The sequence below is a fragment of the Dromaius novaehollandiae genome, chromosome 15 (assembly GCF_036370855.1).
Source record: "Dromaius novaehollandiae isolate bDroNov1 chromosome 15, bDroNov1.hap1, whole genome shotgun sequence".
Lineage (NCBI taxonomy): Eukaryota > Metazoa > Chordata > Aves > Casuariiformes > Dromaiidae > Dromaius > Dromaius novaehollandiae.
Window position 1 is genome coordinate 20,965,912 of NC_088112.1, and position 20,645 is coordinate 20,986,556.

General features: G+C 38.1%; 1 protein-coding gene across 9 annotated transcripts in view; it reads right to left on the reverse strand.

The window, feature by feature from the left end:
- The window catches only part of RAPGEF6 (Rap guanine nucleotide exchange factor 6), a 136,934-nt gene that overhangs the window by 16,219 nt on the left and 100,070 nt on the right, over positions 1–20,645 (reverse strand). For 5 of the 9 annotated variants that reach the window (XM_064521147.1, XM_064521142.1, XM_064521146.1 and 2 more), the window contains 11 exons: positions 18,790–19,033; positions 18,301–18,458; positions 17,163–17,177; positions 14,863–15,103; positions 13,311–13,694; positions 11,016–11,227; positions 10,023–10,146; positions 8,081–8,104; positions 5,248–5,468; positions 2,652–2,843; positions 1,161–1,295 (listed from right to left, as the gene is read on the reverse strand). In XM_064521147.1, the coding sequence (XP_064377217.1) occupies positions 1,161–1,295; positions 2,652–2,843; positions 5,248–5,468; positions 8,081–8,104; positions 10,023–10,146; positions 11,016–11,227; positions 13,311–13,694; positions 14,863–15,103; positions 17,163–17,177; positions 18,301–18,458; positions 18,790–19,033 (1,950 nt within the window). The remainder of the gene's footprint in view (positions 1–1,160; positions 1,296–2,651; positions 2,844–5,247; positions 5,469–8,080; positions 8,105–10,022; positions 10,147–11,015; positions 11,228–13,310; positions 13,695–14,862; positions 15,104–17,162; positions 17,178–18,300; positions 18,459–18,789; positions 19,034–20,645) is intronic. The other 4 variants (XM_064521149.1, XM_064521143.1, XM_064521144.1 and 1 more) reach the window with 3 other exon arrangements.

A 20,645-nucleotide genomic window follows, 5' to 3' on the forward strand; every position in this document is an offset into this window, starting at 1 on the left:
GGAGAAATGCCTTACGCTGTTCACCACTGACCACACTGGCTGACTATATCGTGGTGTTAGGAGATTTCAAATGAACTCCCATCCAAGCTTGGCTAATGATGAAATGATGCTGGTCTTTCAAGATGAAGGTATCAAAAATAAAGGGATTCTCAGGGCATCATGATAGACAGGGATGTATACAAAGCCCTGTACGCAAGAACAGAAAATATGAATAGTGACTCCAGGATTTGGAAGGATGCATTACTTCTGTACCTATCAAAACTCTTCTGTAGAACTATGACAGTATTTTCTCTTCAGCTCCAATCACAGCAGATTCGCGCGTAGACTTCAAAAACCCAGTGTGATTAAAATTATTTTTGGTAAGTGAGGGAAAGGGGTTATTCAAAGCATCGTGCTAAGTCCATAGTAATGATAAAATATATTAAAGCATTAAAAACAGAAGTGTAACATAAAACTATAATAGGATTAGGAATGGAAGTAGCAGATTTCCAGAATGATGAATTTAATGACAGACTTCTGATTTGCTTTGACTTGTGTATGCTAAACATTTGCAAAACCAAGCGAGTGAAGGAGAGCACCTAAGCTGGACTGATGTTCAGTGAGAAAGAGGTAAGAGTGACAAGATTCACAAACAGACTTGCATCTGCAGCTAACACCTAAGTGAATCAAAAAGACTATCTAATCAGCTGATATTTCAGCAACCTTCGGCAAAAAGGTAAGTTGTCTTAACAGCCGCAATTTCTTCACAACACTGCTATCTTCAGGAAAGCTCCAGATTTGCAATTCCCACTTACCTAAGTGGCCACCTAAATCTGAACTGATATGCTGGTGGGCAGCAAAGCACTTAAGACCTATCAGGAATTCTGCCCGAAGCACTTACACAATTTTTATTTTTTTTCTTTTCTTTTTACTTTTTACAGAACAAGTAACTGTTAAGGCTGAAAAACAAATACATTGGAAAACAATGTCTACCAGCAATTCATAGAAAGTTATGATGCTTCTTGACATGAAGGTTCTAAAGTATTATTTCTCAGAGTACGTTCAATTACCAACAAATATTTCTGCCCCTGTACACCCTGTTTTTGGCTCAGCGAAGACAGACGGTCCGTCAGATGGATTCTTACACAGAGGTTTGTAACCATTCACCGCAGCACACATACCTTTGCGGGGAGAGCCCTGAGGAGAAGCAGGTGGGCTGGAGTGCAAAGAAGATGCCATAGACATAGTGTCATCTGTTTGTTTCTTAGTACTTACTTCCTCAGACAAACTTAATGACTTCTGTGGGGAGCCTGTACCTGTGAAAACAGCAGATCATTTAGTACGTATTATTCTTCTTCCAAGCTAGTGGCCACTGATACTGCTACTGTTGGTTGCTCAGTGATATCTGAAATGTGTTGAAACATCCAGGTCATAACTGGAACCATTACAACAGAAACACTAGCCAGTGTTTTGGCAAAGGGCTAAAAACTGTATGAAGTATGAAGCTTGGAAGAACTCCTTGCCCACGACACTGTTAGGGCAGTGTTAAAAAACTAGTTGCATCACAGCAAATAAAAGTTCAAGAGAAGAATATCTTCTGAATCAGCAGTGGTCAGGTCAGTACTTCAGAGCACTATATAGCACTCAGCAAATTTAGCAAAACCAGTACACCCCACCGTACTTGGCAAACCTGTTAATTCGGTATTTCTTGTTCACTGTTGACCATGTTGCATATGCATAGTAAAGAATTGACTTGAGTTCCTCATAGGTTGGTTAGATTAACACTTAACACATAGGAAAGAACAAATACCTCTCAGCAGTAGCATCACAAACAAAACTTCTGGAACGTATCAAGTTGTAGAGACTTTTGAGAGGAGACTTGAACTAAATTGTAAGACTTTTTCAACTTCAAACATTATGATAATGTATATGCTGCAATACAGTGTTTTCTCAAACTATTTTAGTGGATATTGATGCTCAATGTATCATAGAATCATTTCGTACCATTTATTAACTGCAACTAACCTTTTAACATTTAAAATTATTGTATATTTCAAATGATATAGCAGTTATGCAAAAAGGTCAAAATATTTTAATACTAAATACTGCTTTGCAACTGGTAAATGTGATTCATTTCAAGGATTTTGCCATAACATATTATACTTCATTTTGTCATGAAAATATATAAGCAATATTATTCTGCTCAGTTCATGCAAGATCCAATTAGAATGCAGAAATACACAGCAAAGGCTTAACACTGTACCTCTGACCTGTTCAAAACGCAGATAATAGGATCACTTAAATAGACTCATTCAGGATAAAGAGATATCTGTACACTTTCCAGGTATATACCAGAAAACAATCACTGTCACAGAAAGTGACAAGTTACAATTAATGGCCTATGAAACTAAAGCAAGAGAGCGTATTTACAGCACCTTGCAATTAGCTGTTTTCAGAAAATGTATTAAATACTTAGTTGTGCAAACAGCAGAGTAAATTACACACTCTCTTGAAACACAGAGTAGTGCAATTCAGCTATTTTTAAGTGAGAACGTAAATGAAGCCTTGAACTGTAAAGCTAACTTTGATGCCTGCATAACAATATCTCCAATAACCCATCGAGCTCCTCTCTAATCTACTGAGCTCTCCTTGGCTGAACTGCAGGTACTCACTGAATGTGACATGCTCCTTCGTCAGTCCCTTTTTCCTGCTGGGGTATAAATTTACAGACGGAACCTGAAGAACTTGACTCATTCTGTTTTGTTGATGCTGATGGGCTTTAGTGGCTTGGCCAATTGATCTCATAGGTACCGGAGACATTTCTGAGGATTTCGTCCCTCTTCTCTCACTTAAATTCTTTGTCACTGTTATGGAAAAACTGGATATAAATATCTTGTACTAAAACTTACAGTATTATCACAATCATTCGAAGCACAATCATCCAGACAAAAGCAGCCATGATATCAAGTAGATAAAACATTCAAAATGTCTTCTATTCCAAGCATTCCTATCTTGTTACATTGAAGAGGCAGTTACATGAAGTGACATAAAAACCCACACCTAAGTGCTTTTAAGTGTCATAGAAGTACTTTATCCAAAGACAGAAACCACATGATGCATTTCCACCACAATTCAATTCCATACTTTGCACCCTATGTACAAACATCTAAAGACGTAACAGCATCCTTTCAAAAATACGTAATGCCACATAAGGGACAAGAAATGCTTGCTTTGCAGCTGGCAAACCTTTCACTAGATGGCACAATTTACTTGCAACACAGGACACTGTCTGAACTTCTACTTTAATTACAGAGTAATTAATAAACTGTTTGTGGAGTTAAGGCCATCTGACTTCTCCTTAAATTACCGTGGAAATACCTGGATTGCAGAATACCTGCTGCTTGCTCTTTCTGCAAGCAAAGCTAGGAGAATCTTGGTACTGAGAGAAGAGATGAGGAAGCTGTACCTCCTACTTTTCTGAATATGAGCAAAAAAATTATCTACACATAAAGTCTACAAAACCATGTACCACCTTCCTGATTCAAAAGGTACTTGGTCAAAATTTAAATATCAGACTGTAGACAAACCCACCGAGTGCAAAGGAGCTGCCCCCAGGGTGGTTCTAGGCTCTACCTCCACCAGAGCGGATTTCTTTTTTCTTTTTCTTTTCTTTTTCTTTTTTTTTTTTTTTTTTTTTTTTTTTAAGTCTTTAAAACATTGGTATTTTAATCTTATACCACTCTACTATATTTATTTGTGTGTCCACTTAACCCTCAGTCTCCTTTTTTAATGTTAAAAAAAAGTACTTCATTTGCTTAAATACATGGAGTTAAAGTTGGTCTACATTCCTGATTTTTACACCCAAATATCTATGGCTAGCACTGTACAAACAATATTTATAATTTGGAGACATGATTCACTTAAAAGAATTGAGAAACTGCCTCAAAACATTTACGTTTCTCTCATGGGCATAGTACGACCATCTGTCATGTCTGCACATAAATCGTCTACCGGGAAGTCATCTTTACATGCTTTAATTTATTGTTTCTACAGGATAAAAAAAAAACCAACAAAAATAAAACACAATGGTGGTACCTTTAAGTGGAAGCATTTTCTGCTCTTACGTATCCAGCTGAGCACAGCACAAGCAGAGCACACGTAACAGCGTACGCTCTGCTCTGTCCCGTGCAGGGCTACCCGTGATTTCTCACCACCTCAGATGCACAGTCAATGTGAACACACAGACTGTAGTATTTTTAAAAAGGAAGTCAAAAGTATGGCTATTTCCAGGAGTCTTATATCACTATTTAAAAAGTTTTAAAAATTTTTGCATGAAAAGCCACCTTGGGAAATAATAGGAATTCAACAGTCTTAATAATGAATAATAGAAAAGACTTAAAAATGTATCTTCAATTGTCACCTCCTACTTGTACTTTTAACTCACCTCCTTAACAGACAAAATGGTCTTTGAGAACAGCAACAACAAAAAAATGCAGTATGCTGTGTCTGGACAACAGACAAACATGAAATGTTGTTTTGCTAGCAAGATTATCACTCTTCTCTTTTGAAATAGTCCTAACTACTTTTCAAACACTTGAAAATTTCTGATTATCAACATCACATGCAATTACAGTTTTTTATTTTTAAGTAAGAATTTACTGAACTGTGTGAGACAGAAGACACAGATCATATAATAGCGTGTTTAGTTAGGCAGTTTCACAGGAGCTCAATTTAAGAAAAACTGTCCTGTTGCAGCTCTCAGTTTTTGACTGTCAAGCCACATCAATCCCATTCGTCAGTACTGGCCTGACTTCTTCTCCTTCTCAACAATCTTCTTTTATTCCAAGCTGTACTGCATCACACTTTCTATATTGATTTTGTCTCTTTTCATTTTCTTGCTGTTCATATGGTAAACGTTACTTTTATCCTTCCTAATTCCGTACAAGGACAGCGGGGCAAGAAGAGATCTAATGTACTATTGAATTTCCTTCCAGACTGATGAAAAGACACACAGTTTAAGAACTAAAGGTCAAAATAAAATAAAACCTCACTCCAAAGTTTTGTGAGCTCAGCCAAGGTCAGAGGATAAATGCTGGCTTGCTGAAAGTGCATTAGTTAGTCTGTTAGTACATGAATCGACGAACAAGCTGCTTACTACAGTAATTTTTGTTGGAGAAGAGAAAGACCTTAAATACATGTTTCAAAGGAAGGAACAAGATTTTTAGGAACTGTGCAGATTATGCCACCCTAACAGATCACTGTACTCACAAGTGCTATATGCAGGCTCGCACTGAAGTGACAGTATTTGGATCTTTTCTTCATCTGTTTCCACATTCAGGTTGGACAAGTACTGCTTCACCTTCCTGGCCATCTGGGCATCCTCATACAGTTTCTTGGCATTCAGAAGCGAGCTGCGTCGGGCACGTTTCTTGTGGGCGCCTCCCTGTACATCGAGCATGTTTGAGTTCGTACTGCCCTGGCTCAGAGACCTATAAAAGAAAAGAGCAAATCAGTAAATTTTTGGTTCTCATCAGCAATGAGGAGCAAAAGTAGCATATGCTGAAGCAGATTAATACCAAAACTCTTCAGTTAGGGCTAGTACATGCTGATGCAAATGAGTTAAGAAGATGAACAGCATTAAAACAACACTGGTCTTAAAATATTCTGGTAAAATTGATAGCAGCATTTTGAGTCTAGGAAAGAATTGCTCATGAAAGTGTGGAACTAGCAAGAATGAGGCACAATGCTACGCAAACTGCCCCCCGTCTAGCTCTGCTAATGGATGTTAGTCTTGCTCTGCAAAACCCATACTATTCCCACTGCAGACTGCAACAGCAGACCAACTCGCTAACCTTGGGTCAGTCAGTTTAAGCAATTCCCTACCCGCTCTGTGTTTCAGGCTTACAGCAGAAACTTCTCGCAGTTCAACTGACCACGGAAGAGAGTGACTAGTGTAATCCTCTTAGGATACTGAGCTTCTCATAGTGCTTAAGTAAGAGAAAAACCTATGTTCAATATGCAAAGTACATTTTATTATGCGCTTAATTCCTTTCTCCAATTAAGTAAAAACATCTATGAAAGATTAATTACTTGTGAAGTATCCCAAACACAGGTCAGGGAGACAGTGATAACACACATATGCTCAGACTTGTACACACTTGCATCTATGAAAGAACATGACCAACACTTTCAAACGCTCCTATTTTAAGCTGTCAGTTCTATCAGCAACTGAACCAAAAATAGATAACTCAAATTGTTTATCTAATACTAATTACTATCCATGATGGTCATTGTTATTCTCACTGATTTTACTGCTCAATTAGTGACCAAAGGACTGATCTTGATGTAGTTCAAATGTACCCATCACCTCTGTTTCGACTGTCAATTTACTACAGACACACCGGTCCTAACCAATTTTTTTTTCTTTTGATCAATGAAGGTCATGGCATATATTACAAGCAAATTCTGATGGAAAATTTCAGGAAAATTGTTTTAAGTTTTTTGTAAACATTCAAAGGAATAAATTTTAAAAGGCTAAATTCTGCATAAAGATGTTTATCAAGATCTTGGATGTGTTTACAGAATTGCAAGTGGCACATAAACAATTTCCAACAGGAGAGTCATAATAGCTAGGAGTCGGAATTAAACTTATTGTTTGAGGAAGTTTATGGAATTGAGTACACCGAGCTTAAAAACTAAGGCGTGGAAATCAGCTACCTGCCATATTTATAAAGAAGTTTAATAAATTAAAACAAACTCAGAAATATACACTTAGAAAGTGTGGCAGAATTGCATAGCTTGCTTAAATAAAAAACTAACACTATTATAGGCAAAGAGCAGCACACGGCATGATGGACTGTTCACAGCCCCTCAAACAAGGGGGCCCCTGTATCTACCATGGATAAGAACAAAGCTAATATCTATTATGTAAGGAAATAGGATATTACGCTACATTTATTTTTACTGATATAAAAATTTTACTTTTTATGTACATGCCATTTCTTTTCAAGTCTTGACTTAAATCAAGTCAATTTATGTCAATTGTTTTTAAAGATAGTTTTTCCTCATTCGACTGTGCTCCCAGGAACCCAAAGGCTAGAAAGTGCTAGGCACAGCACTGCCTTCCACCGTGCTCAGAGGGCAGGAAGTGCGAGCCCCGGAGAAGGCGGCTCTGGCGGGGTCCTGTGCACGTCTCTAGGGAAGCTACAGCACGAGTGGCCCATAAAGGACCACGTCGTGCTGCTAATCAAGCTCTCAGCCACCAAAGGCACAGCCGTGTTGAGGAGTTCGCTCCAGGACCAGCATCCACACGTGTTCGCTCCAGGCTGTCTAGCACAAATACTAACATTTTTCTCCCTACATTTCTGTCCTCGCTGTTTGCGGGGATAAATGCGTTCTTTGGGCTGAGATGCCTGGAGAGTCTTTGCCGGTGAATCACTTTGCATCAAAGCACAAGTGCTCCTGCCTCCATCGCGCTGACGCTGCAGACACACTACGGCAGGGCTGGCTTGCGACCAGATGCCCGTAGCATCCAAACAAGCACAGTTTGGAAGCGCAAGGGCACACGGGCTCAGGTACACACGACAGAGCGTTTGGGCAAAAACACACATAAAAATGCATTAAATACAGCTACACTGTCATCTAATCACTGTCATTTGAAAGCATCAGTTAACAATTTCATTAGCCAATCTTATTTATTTGTGGTCATTCTGCTCTTCAGTCCTTGCACAATCACAGCTCCCAGGGAAGTCAATGAGGATTTTGGTGTATGCATACTGGCTTCAACTTTTCAGACACACATTAAAAAGCAAATTCTTTGTTTCCCAACATAGTCTGTCATCCAATATAACTGGACATCACTTTATTTTATTAAGCCAAAATGGAAATAACTTATCTAACAAACAAAAGCAACTCAAAATCTTTATAGCTGCAGTATGAAGCTGACTGTAAAACTCCCTATTCCTGTTTTCCAAAAAATATGTATTGCAGGGTTAATAAAATGCATGCTGTATTTCAGATGCATGCACTAACAAGGAGGATGCAGTATGTTAAGAGTTGCATAATCTTTATTTATCTTAGTTGCATTCATCTCTACACTTACCCCAAACTTCTCCACCTCTTCTTCCTGTAAGCAAGAGCCATATACATTGAAGCATGTATTTGAACAGAAAAGCACAGGAAAAAAAATAAAACAGTTGAGAGTCAGGAAGAAAGATGTAGACAGGAAAGAACAGAAAAGAAAAATTTTCTATACAGCAAAATTCTTCTCAAACAATAACACAATGTTTTAATGGAATGCAAGGGCAGGACTTGCTACAACACTCCAATATGGAAGAACATCTATCAGTTTTTTTATTTATTTCATTTTTAAGTTCAACCTACAAATTTAAAAACCAAACTTGTTTTGAATTTTCTTGTTAATTATTCTGCATAAGTCAAATTTAACTTTGATGGAGTGAGTGAAAGCCTTTTAACTTATTCATATTTCAAAAAAATGTAATTAAATTAATTTATTCTGTGCCTTAGGATCACAGTACATGTATGAGAAAACAACATCATAAACTTGAATACTGATGATGATTTCTCTTGATTGCTTGCTGGAAAACAAGCTGTTTGCTAAAAATACACTGAAAAACTAGATGCCCTATATTAATTGGTAATGAACTTGTTAGCAAGTCTCATGTTACCACTAAAACGTCTTTTCTTGTTCATTTTTAGTCTTCTTCAAAAAAGATTTTATTGGTAGTTCGTCGCACACAAACTGATAGATCAAACACCAGAGGCAACGAAAATGAATATAAATGATGTGAAAACACGGAATGATTTTCTTTTAATCTTTGGCACTATCTCTAATATTAGATGGCTAAGTATTTTATGTCAGCATGCACGCTTTAAACTGATGTGGTCATTAAAATGTGTTCTGTAATTCTGAAAAACATACTAAAGGCAAGCTATTTATATAGTATTAAATTCCTTTAACGATTAGAGCTCATTAGGTCTTAAAGTGCAGAGGTTATCAGGGAAATGTATTTACAGAAAGATTTCACCTGAAAACGCCACAATTTCTGAAAAGCAATTAGAACTTACCAAATAATTAGCTTTATAATTTTATATTAAACAGGGAATTTTGCTAGGTCAAATACAACAATATGAAGGCTGATCTCTGCTTTGAAAGCCGTTCTTCTATAGACAACGTTATTTCTGACTCGGAGGAGAGACTTTGTGGTGATTCGGTGCAGGACGTGGCCTCGGGCCTCCTGCCACCAGCTCGGGGCCAGCTCGCCCCGGCCAGCTACCAGGGCAGGGAAAGGGAGGCCAACGCAACCCGTGCCGGCAGGGACCTAGAGGCATCGGGACCCTCCACGGATACAACGGAGGAGCTGACGCTCTTACTTCAGCCACCGGGAAGCAAACAGATGTGGGAAATTATTTAGTTGCATTAAGCACAGTCTGGAGCACCAGATTTGGAGTAACGGCGCTTTTATTCTGCAGTCTGCAAACACAGAGCCTGATGATACTATACATGAGGGAAGACAAAAAAGCCACAGCCACAGCCCTCCAGCCTGAACATACCACACAGTATGTAGGTGGACTGAGCTGTGCTGGTCATCAATTAAAAAAAATGTATTTTTTGCAACTTTTTTTCATGTTACCAGAGGTTGCGTAAAAAGCAACATTTCAGATTTATACCAGGGTGATTAAGGTTTTTTATGTATGGATTATCCTCCAGCACTCACATGCTTCCTGAAACTCTACTGACACTAACATTTTATTTAGCAAAAATATGAAGCATTAAAGTTAGAGCCTATCTTTCTTGGATTTTTAAACCAACAAAGTGGTTTAGTAGTCATTAAAAGCAACTCCTAGAAGCATTGATGGTATTTCCATAATTTGATGGAGATTTCAGTTCCGATGGCAAACGTTAATGGTTAAGTTACACGATGAAATATCACATAAATACATTAGTATTTATGCACACACAAACCCAGGTCCCTACCCACTGTTGGGCACCTTCCGTCCTACCGGCTTTCTAAATTGCGCACCTTTGTCTGAACATCACAGCCGGATCCATGTTCGCCGAGGTCATCCTGATGACTTGCCGGATTTCCTTGGCAATCATTCGGAGTTTCTCAAAATTTACCAGGCCGTCCACTTTTGAATCATTCCCTGTAAAGTTTAAACGTACCAGAAAGAAATAAGAAATACTTTAACACTTAAGCCCCGCACAGTAGCTCCCCCACTACACACACAGACAGTCCGCCCTCCCGGGGCCGTTTTGATTAAAAACGGCAGGAAAACAGGAAAAGGCATCGTGACAAAATACAAGCGCCAGTCAGGCCCACTCAAACTATCTAGCTTTGCCCTTGCTAATCTAATTCTAAAGCAGCGAGTATTCGTAGGAAGAAAAAGAAATAAGTGAACTATGCCCAAATTCATTGTCACAGATGTTAAAATAAGATAAATATAGAACAGACATCAACAGCAGTCATATTCTGAAATTAGTTCAAGTAGTTCTGAAACATCGTAACCAAGAATTTGGCATATTTAGAAATCCATAACCAATTGTGAACAGAACTTTGTGTAACAGAAAAAAATGGAAATTTTTTTTAAAAAAAGAAAAGGCTGAAAGCAAGAGTAGGAGGTGTTGTATCATTGTAGCTCTCTGTAAGCCACAACAGAGAACTAAGCCTAGAAACACTGCAGCTACAAGTTTTTGTAATAGAAATAAATTTGAAGAAGTCTAATTTCTAGTTAGCACACTCACCAACTCTACCATCCTCACCTTCGGACAGCTGATGAAGATTAAACGCGGCTTGTAAAATATTTAAAACAGGCACTTAATTTTTTATTTTTGTCTAGGGTCAGTCTCTTCTATTATGCATTCAGAATTATATTTCAATTTACTCCTACAAAGGACATATCAAAAGCATCATACTGGTGGCAGCTTCCTTTTAGTCATTTGCTGGATCATGGAGTGCTAAGGCAAGGGCTTAAATATACTCGACGCTTAGTTTATTATTTCTCCATGACATTACCTTCATGTAGAAATGTAATATCCTTCTTGACAACAGGAAAGAGTGGAATAATTGGAGGCTGCATGCTCTGACTGCTAAGGATGTTGCGGTACTTTGCCATGTTTCTAGATGGATCAAAAAGATCTTGAAGGTCTCTGAGGTGTTTTTCATACTTGTTTGGTAGCTTTTCCCAAGTACCTCTGAGACGTGCTACTGGCGCTAGATTTAACCCACTGCAAAACAGATGCATTTCATTATTAGCTGTTAAAGGGATCACTACGTTTCATAAAGAAGTAAAGAACTGTTTTCTGTTTTAAGGAATAAAAATAGTTTTCACAAGGTTAACTGTAAAGCTGGGTGAATGCCCAGCTGCAAGCGAGCTCATCACAGTAAACCACTGCTCTTCACTCATGAGCAAGCAAAAATGAGAAACCTAAAGAGCATGACTGTTCCCTATTCACAACGCACAAATTAAGTCAGGCTGCCAACACTACCTACCTGTAACAAAGTACTAATGCCCATCTAACTTAAGTCCCATTTCATTCCTGTAAAAGCCTATACCATAGTAAGGACAAAAAGGGTGAAAAATCAATGAGCTGATTATACAATTATAGCAGCAAGTGAGAACAGTAAACAGAACTTATCACAAACAAAAGGGAAAAGACTTAAGAACAACATGTTTAGAGTATTTGTAAAGAAATACCAGTAGACTGAAAATTAAAAGTAATAGATGGGCTAAAACTTATTATTCTGCCATTATTCTCATTAAGTCACTGTAAAAATATATCCAGATTTAGCTGGATGTAAATTAGAAATTTAATTAAATATATCTCTACCATAATTTTTCACCAAGTTAGCTCCATGAGGTTTGCAAGGATTGCAAAGCTTTGGAGCTGCAGAATTGCAAAGTGCATTCTACCCTCCAGCATGCATTAACAAGCTGCGAGGTCAAACCTAATTCTCCAAAATCTTAATGGATTCACAACTGAGAACACTTTCAGCTTGATTTTGCATAGCTGTTTCTATTTGCCTTTCTTACAGTTAAGGAAATCTGATTTTGATTGACCATCTCTGGGAAGATAGATGAGTTATTTCACGTAAAGAGCAGAAAAACAAAACAATTGCCATGAAAACCAAAAAGGGTGTTCCTTATCTTTCTCTCCTTACTCACACATCCTTTCTTCTATGAGAAATTCTTTCCAGTAGATATTCAAATGAATTTTTAAGTTGAATGATTTTACTCTTGGTGGAAGTATACCTTGATAAGTGGTATCTAGAAAGTTCAACTTGACTTGCACATTTTCCTTTCAGGACAAGAACCGCACTGACGCCTCCAAATTCCAGAAAGGAATAGAAAGGTCCAGTATTAGCTTAAGTTTTATGAGGTATAAAAGACAAGGGCAAAAAGCTTGAGTAAAGTGCCTAGCACTAAAGCAATCTCAAAGATTTTCTTTAAAACAGTGAACTTAATAGCGAATACCAAGAGCAGCACTAAGGGCCTCTGCTGTGAATTCTTTAACATGTGGTTAAAGAGAAGCAAAAATCGTTTGCTAAATCAGCTAGACACACAAGAAGATATATAAAAATGGTGTTTTCAGAGACATTACTGATGTTGGGATACAGCATCAATCCAGATCTTTATCTGATGAATCATGGAGCTTTTTATTATTATTATTAATATTATTAAATAAAACCTGGGTATTACATAATTGTGAATAAAGGAAAACTGAACTCAGCCTGCTAAAGTCAAAGAAGCAGTATCTAGTATAAATCAAAAGAGAAAGAGTCTAAATGTGCAAACAAAGATAAAAAAAATAGAGAAGCACACAGATGACCAGCAAGAATAGAAAGGAAAATTAAACAAGAACAAGACCGGTTCTGGGAAGCCCATACAATGACAGAAAGAAAGAAGTATCATCACTTCAGATATGACTCAGTGCACACTCAAAAAGTAGCAATGACTGAAAAAGGGAGGGAAATTTGATACCAGGATCATAGAAAAAGGCAGCAACATTCAAGCAAGTTTCTGAAGTCCATCAGTCAAGCAGTGCTTTTGTGCAAATCACCTCTTTCCCTGCTAGGTAATAGTTGAAGATGAGGCAGTCACATGAACCACTGTAATAACACTGAGGGAGGAAAAGAAGCAATGAAAAATCATCTTTTGTGCAGTCTAGTATGTGAAAAGCCTGGTAACTCCCTTAAAACTATCCAGCACCATGAGTAACTTGTTTGGAAAACACCTTTTATTTTTCGTTCAGTTTAACAGAATTGCTTTTGACACCATAAATCAGATCTGACAAATGGAAAGGACTTTACCTTATAACCGCAAACATGGAATTGAAATTCTTGCATTCTCGACAGTGGAGGGCAATTTTAATGAAATGCTTAATAATCTTCATTCTTTTGAGTTGGTTGGGCTCTGCTAAAATTTCCATGGCAACCCAGAACGTCTCTTGATTTATGACATCCTCAAACTGTTTTAGGCGAGCGTTTCCTGTTTTGGAGTCCAGCTTATAAAGGTCGTCAATGTATTCTGTAGGCTCAATATTCCGAAATAATTCAAAGTCCCTCATGGAGAGCTGCGTGGCAACCTCAATGGTGCTCAGCTGCAGGAGGGAAATTTGGCTCTCTCTCAGTAACTCTTGAGCATCCTCATCTGAGCATAGCGTCTCCGTCTCCATATTGTTTTTCAGGTAATACCTAAAGAACAATTGAATTATAACAAAGCATTAGAGACTCTCTTCTGAGGGTCTGAGAGCACAGAGATGTTGAACTACTCCAGTCAACTTAGTTGCCCTTGGCACTGTAGAAGTGCATACACAAGGGTACTTCTGGGTGACTGGTGACAACCCGGAGCGAGAGGCAAAGACAGAGGTAAGAACAGACAGCATAACCTTGTACTTCAGCATAAAATGCCATCGATACCTAAGGAAAAACTAGTTCTCCAGCATTTCAAAGCCATTTTGATCTTTTCTACCTCTCTGCTAATAATATTTTCTATATAGTGCTCTGTAACATGCAGTAGCTTTCACCTTCAGAAAAAGGTCAGTTACTTTTCCATTTGTAAATTCAGCAGTGAAATAACATTTTAAGCACACATTAGTTCTGAGAAGTATTTGAAATCTGTCATTAATGTATTTCTCCATTTCTTACATAAATTCAGCATGGCATATTAATATATACATGAAGTACACAATATTCAGGAAATGAAAAGGTATCTGGAAAATTCATTTTCATGGTCTAAAGCAGATCACTTAAACACAGCAAAGTCTATTCCTCATAAATTCTCTTTGTTGTCTAGAAAAGAGGACTAAAGAATTTTTTACTTATTAAACCTTCTTCCAGTATGGATCAGGTCATCAGATAAAATGGAAGCACTTAAATTTTCAGAAAACATTCATAACAGCTCACATAAAAATAGAATAATTTATCTCAGGTTAGTATCAGTTCATTGCAGTATTGTATCATAGAGAAACAAATTACTTGTGTCCTTTAATCAGGAAGTACATATGGATACTGTCAATTCCCGCCCCCCCCAAGGGGGAGCTACTATATACACTATCCCGGTCTGCTAAATTTAGTTGTCATCAGGTGAGCTTGGGGTGGATTTGGAAAGGTTGGGGGTTTTTTGTTTGTTTTGGGGGGTTTTGGGGGGGGGGGTGTTTTTGAGTGGAAGGAGAACATGAAACAGCGGAAAGAAAAGAGAAGAAGCGGGAGAAATAAGTTACTGGCATGTATTTGCCTGTTCTTCTAACAGACAGCTGTCCTAGCACCTTCTCTCTGGAGCAACGTGTAATGCCATAATTCTTAGTAAATGCATCTTTAAGGAAATAAATGCAAACTGAAATTAAAATAAGGGTGCGTTTACCGTCCATTGAGTTGAATCCTGTCTGCGAGTTTTGAGAACTGATCGGGAAGCCTCCTCTGCTTTATGACCCCCTCGGGGCTGACGGACACTTCACAGAGCGAGTAGGTGTCCGGGGCTCCCGTCAGGTTGAACTCATGCACAGCGTGACTCACAACTTCCTTGGCTGTAGTGTCTTTGCTGATGATAATGTAACAACTCTGTTGATCTGCTTTGAAAACTCTGATTACTTGATCTGGAATATCTAGAACAACAGAAGAACAGCTTTAAAGTACAAAGCTACTTTTCAAGGGAAAAGACAAAAGGTCACTTACTGCATTATTTGATAGCCAGAAAACAAAAAAAACAGCAAGAAAAACACATGCTGGACTTGATAAACGCCTATAAATATTCATTAAAATACTCAGTCTTCTCCCTCAGCTGTGAATGAAAAAGAGGATTCTTTTCTTCTCTCTGCATTTCCACAACAGGATGAATCTGTGTTACACATCATGGCCATAATCAAAGCACAAGACATCCATACTACGGTCACGTTACTATGATACCATCGTATTACTATTTCGTACACGGTCCTTCGCAGCACATCTCAGGATTTTTGGAAGCATGACTCTCTTTTGGCCGTTTGTGAGATCCAGAGTGGGCATGGGTTGCTTTACCCAGGGCCGGGCGGCGCGGGAGCATCCGACGCTGCCTGCAAATACTGGCACTCGCTTTCTTAGCCCGGGGGAGCTGAGCTGCTGCCAGCACGCAACTCTTCTGCTGGTGTCCTCATTTATAACACATTGTGTGTTAAAAATATGTTTTAACTCAGAAAACAGCTTTATCTGAGGCAGATTAGAGCAGGTAATAAATTCTCACACATCAAAAACATCTAGTTTGCAGCTTGATGCTTGCTGATAATTCACTCCGTTACTATTACATAATGCTTGATTTTCAAAGTAAAGGTGACTGGAAAAAAAAAAAAAAAAGGCCCAAAGTGCCCTGTTAATTAAAATTCCAGCGAGCACAGGGGGGTTTTGTTTGTTTTTTTTCCCCCCTCCCCAAACTCTGTGGACCAAGCTTTAGCAGGTTTGGGAAGAATTCGCGGAGGAATAACGCTGGATGTCGGCGCTGGCAGAGCCTTCAGCCCTAACAGCTCCAGAGCCTGCAATTATTGAAAAGACTGCAGGTCGTTCATGATCCAACACCAAAAGTTTCACTCCATTGGAGAAAAAGCAGCCTTGACAGCAGGCATAAGGAAGAGTGAGGATGGGAGGAAACATGGTGTTAAGAAAACAGCAGTCAAAAAAAAGTTGACTGAAAACTAATTCTACCAACCATTTCATTACTGCGACTGCCACATTACCAGTAGGGTCATATTAACCAGTGGGGACCAGGCGAATTTGAAGTGCTCTACACATACACAAAAGAGGACAACATGAAGGAGCAATATATATTATGTACTCATTTCAGAGTGAAATGGTGAGAACAATGCATTGAATATGTTGGGAAAAGCCTGTACTGACGAAAATAGTTATAAATTGACACATGAGCCGAACAGCCACCACTCTGTCATGATCACATAACCCTACAACCTGTGTTGAAGATCTGATTGAAGAAATCAGATTCTAACACTATAATGATATTAACATACCTAAAAATAAGAACGCATTTGAGATCTAACACCAAAATTGAAATGTAATTTGAAATGTAATTTGAAATGTAAACAAAAAAATCACTTTGCAACCAAAACTTAGAGCAACTTGTGAGTGACAGATGATAGAAACTTGTATTACAAGCACATGTCTGCATTTACAGTCTTTTTCTTTTATGCAGGTAAACATTAATAAAAATTACTTCCTTACTCATTATCCTGTATGTGGCTACAACACAAAGGTGGACATTTCAAGTTAAGCATGCACAAAATTTTAGTTATGCAGAGTCCAACAGAACAAGCTGAATCTTAAACTATGCTATTGTCTAAAACTTCGGTTTCTATAAAAGTGATACAAGCAACTTCATTCCTTTACAGCAAGGTCACTGAGAAATAAAGTAACCTGCTGAAGGATATTCAGTATGTCAGTGGCAGAAGTGAGAATAAAACACAGGTCTTCTGAACCTCCGTGCAGCACTCTGCCATAAGATTACAACAGTCAAAGAAAGCCTACGGATTTGTTTTACTGAAGGGAAGTTTACAGGGCACTCACTTGCTAATGCCCTAACAGTAATAACTGTACCAATACAATGTGTGAAAACACGTTAAGTTTAACAGGCAAGCCATGCAATATTAAGGTCTTCAGGATGCTATACATTGAGATACTTACAGTAAAACCCAACAGCTGCAGGCAGGAAAAAAAGGAAAAAAAAAAAAGAAAAAAGAAAAAACACTGTGTCAACACCAAATCAAGATTCAGATGTTTAAAAAACTTAACAAGAGTATGTAACACGCTGTCATGTCGAAAAGATATTTTGTTGTTTTTCTGCCAAAAATGACTGCACATTTGTTACAGGGAACTTAACTGAGAGCAGAGGTAAGAAAGACTAATTGTCCACAGCTCGTAATTATGCAGTAACCTGCAGAAATATTCAGTGAAGATTCTTAGAGAACATGTGTGTAGCTCTCATGCAGACAACAAGAAAAAGTACCTGCAGCAAAAAGGGAACTCTTTTGCCATGAACGTTTATGCATAAAACAAGATATATTTGTGCACATCCCTTTTCAGGGGGAAATAGGCAAGTTTACCCAAAGATAAGTCTTAGCCACAAGGCAGTTTACAGAATATATAATTATGCCTAGAACTTGGGATAGAGAAACATGATTCTGACTTGACATGTTTACAGGCAGCTGCATATAACAACAAATACCTCCTGCAGCCACTCCATTAATGTTATTCCTACAGCAGCAGCAATGGAAGCACAGACCATATATCTCAAAACAGTTATTTTTTCAGAAATATAATTGAACAAGCTTTATGTTTGTAATACAGGAGGCATTAATATTGTTACCTGGGTAGCAACAGTAGTCCTATGCTACCCACAATGCTGCTTGAAATGTATATTCAAAGATGATGGGTGGACAAGTCAAGTCATCAGGAGTACTGACATCGGGAAGAGACGATACAATGAGAAAGGTGCAGACAAGGCCAACCCGCATCCACTGGAGCTCTGGTAAACTCCAGTAAATAGACAACAGTAAAAGACACTTTAGGTGGCAAGATACGTTTCTTTGTAAGAAGCAGCTAAGTCTCACATTACAGAAAAAGATGCCAAAATAGCAGGCAAAAGAGTTTGGGAAGTTTATGCTTTTGGTGAATCTCCAGTTTGGACCTGTTAAGGTCACAAGATAAACAGGTAACTGCATTCAGCATGTTTGCAGCTGGTAAAAGATGCAATTTCCCTCCTGAATCAGCTGCCTTGTAATTACAGTCATCGTATAAAATCAAGCTAATGCTGCTGTTTTACCTGAAGGATTAGAGAAATCCAGAATGCTAGTTGTAGGCTGCAACAGGTCAGGGCTACTGGATGAGAGCGTCCCAGGAATGGGCATGATAGCCAGGCTGTGCCTGCACTGCCGCGTCCCAACGATGCTGTCGTCCTGCGACTGGCTCACGCTACCGTCACTGCAAAACAGGTTTGTTGCTATTACGTGCATCAAGCTCCTTACATTCACCTCAGGATGAGTGAAACTGGGAAATGCAGTCGTACTCAGGTGTTTCAGAGCGCAGACAGAGAAAAGCACATTTGAAAGTGTTCACTGGTAGGGAAAAGATATTTTGGTCTTGTTCTACAGTTATGGTAGAATTTGCTGCATTTGTGTTTTTTTGGGGAAAAAAAAAAAAAAAGAAAAAAAACCCACAAGCAACGTGCACATAACGACCAAAGATACTAAGCAGCAATATAACAGTTTAAGAGGAAAAAAAATTACTGTTTTACCAGAAGAGTCTGACATACCTAAACAGTTTTGGAGGCAAGATGCTGAACCGTGTCTTGTCTAAAATTTTCCTGATTCTGTTTCTCCCACCAGATACAGTGTTTGCTTTGATTTTCCTGTTTCCCTTTTCACGTGGAAACATCTGCTCCACATCTCCAGGCATATCTGGGATGGAATAACGGTTGTTTTTCTTCTCTGCGATTTTGGGAATATGTGGAATTCCATTCTTTTCTTGTCCTATCCTGCAAAGCAGCTCTTTGAACACTGTAAGAGAAGATACACTGTGATTTCCCTCCACAGCCTCAAAACTTCACACTGTATTTTTCTCTCCCCGACAACTCTTCCGCTTCCCACATACCTCCAGAAAAAGTGAGCCAGAAAGTTGCAAACTAGGCAGTGCGTTATGTTGTAATTCTGAGTCTATGGGTGGGGGTCTTTTCCCATTTAAGGGTTTTGCTGTTAGGTTCAACAGCAGAAAGAGAAGTCCTACGTGTTTAACAAAAACACTCTGCATGGTTGGGCTCTCCCAGCTACTTTTGAAATTAATAAATTTTACAGCAAATTTAATAGAGCTATGCTACTGTTCACTAAAGACGGTCAGCATTACATTCACAATCAGCAAAATGTGTTCATTAACTTTTTTTCTTTTTTTTTTCTTTCTTTTTTTTTTGTTTTTAAATCTTTTAGGTAGTAGAATACAGAGGCTTCCTCAAGAATAACTGCAAGACAGATTGACATTTTCCACGACCACCTTTCTTTGCTTTTAGCAATACTATTAAGCATAAACGACATCAAATTTTCTGTTGCGTTTACCAATCTGCACTAGTCTACTACTGATATTTCCAGAAGATGTCATTCCATGGAAAAAGTAATATTTATGTTATTTGAGTTTCTTTCTACATATAAATGGTAAAAACATTGTTCAAATTGGTACATCAAGTCATGGAAATTTTCTTTTCTTTAAAAAAAATCTTTGAGGTCACTTAAATCAAAAATATGGTATTTTCTGTTGAAAACAAGTGGTGATGCTAGGAAAACAAAGAACTGTACAGAGCTGATTTTTTCAGACTGTCCCTATGAACAAGACAACCTGTGCTTTCTGTACAGAAATCTCCTGTCAAATCATGTATTTCTACTACGTTACAAAATTTAAGACTACAAGTCTTCACAGCATAAATTCAAATACAAGAACAGTGATTGTTCATTGTCAGCATCAGGTACTTAGCACTCAGTTAAAAAGACATAATAGTAAATACCGCTGTTGAAAAAAAAAACAGGACTGAATTCATTAAAATATATCAGAGAAATCACCTTGAAATTATAACAATGAGCAGGAAGAAGAGAGCTCACAATCCACTCATAAAAGTGCATTGCCTACATTTATTAAGCAAAATGAGCAAACCATCACTGCCTCTGTTACAATTATGATTTATGTCCTTTCACAACAGTCTAGATCACTGACTACCACTGTTGTTTTAAACTTATTTGAAATTATGGTATTAGGTTGTGATAATAAACAGCTGCTGAGATCTTGAAACATCTTGTATTTGCCTAGCAATAAGCAGAAAATTGTAATTAAACAAAGAAAATCAATAGCGAACAAGGGCAGGTAACTGAAAGAAGAAAATAAAAACACGAGACCATCAGAAGGTCTCAGACACAACTGTAAAGAAAGAATCTATCTTGTACGCACAGCCTTGTTCTTTCTGTAGCTATGGTTATCTTCTTGCCTGAACAGGATTATGGAAAAAGAGCAGATGGTTTGACTGAGATTTTAAAGAGGTATTTATGTGTTTATATTCACATTGACAATTAAAAGCCAACATTTATATATCATACCGCTTTTTATATCCCATTTTCTATTTTAGATGTAAAG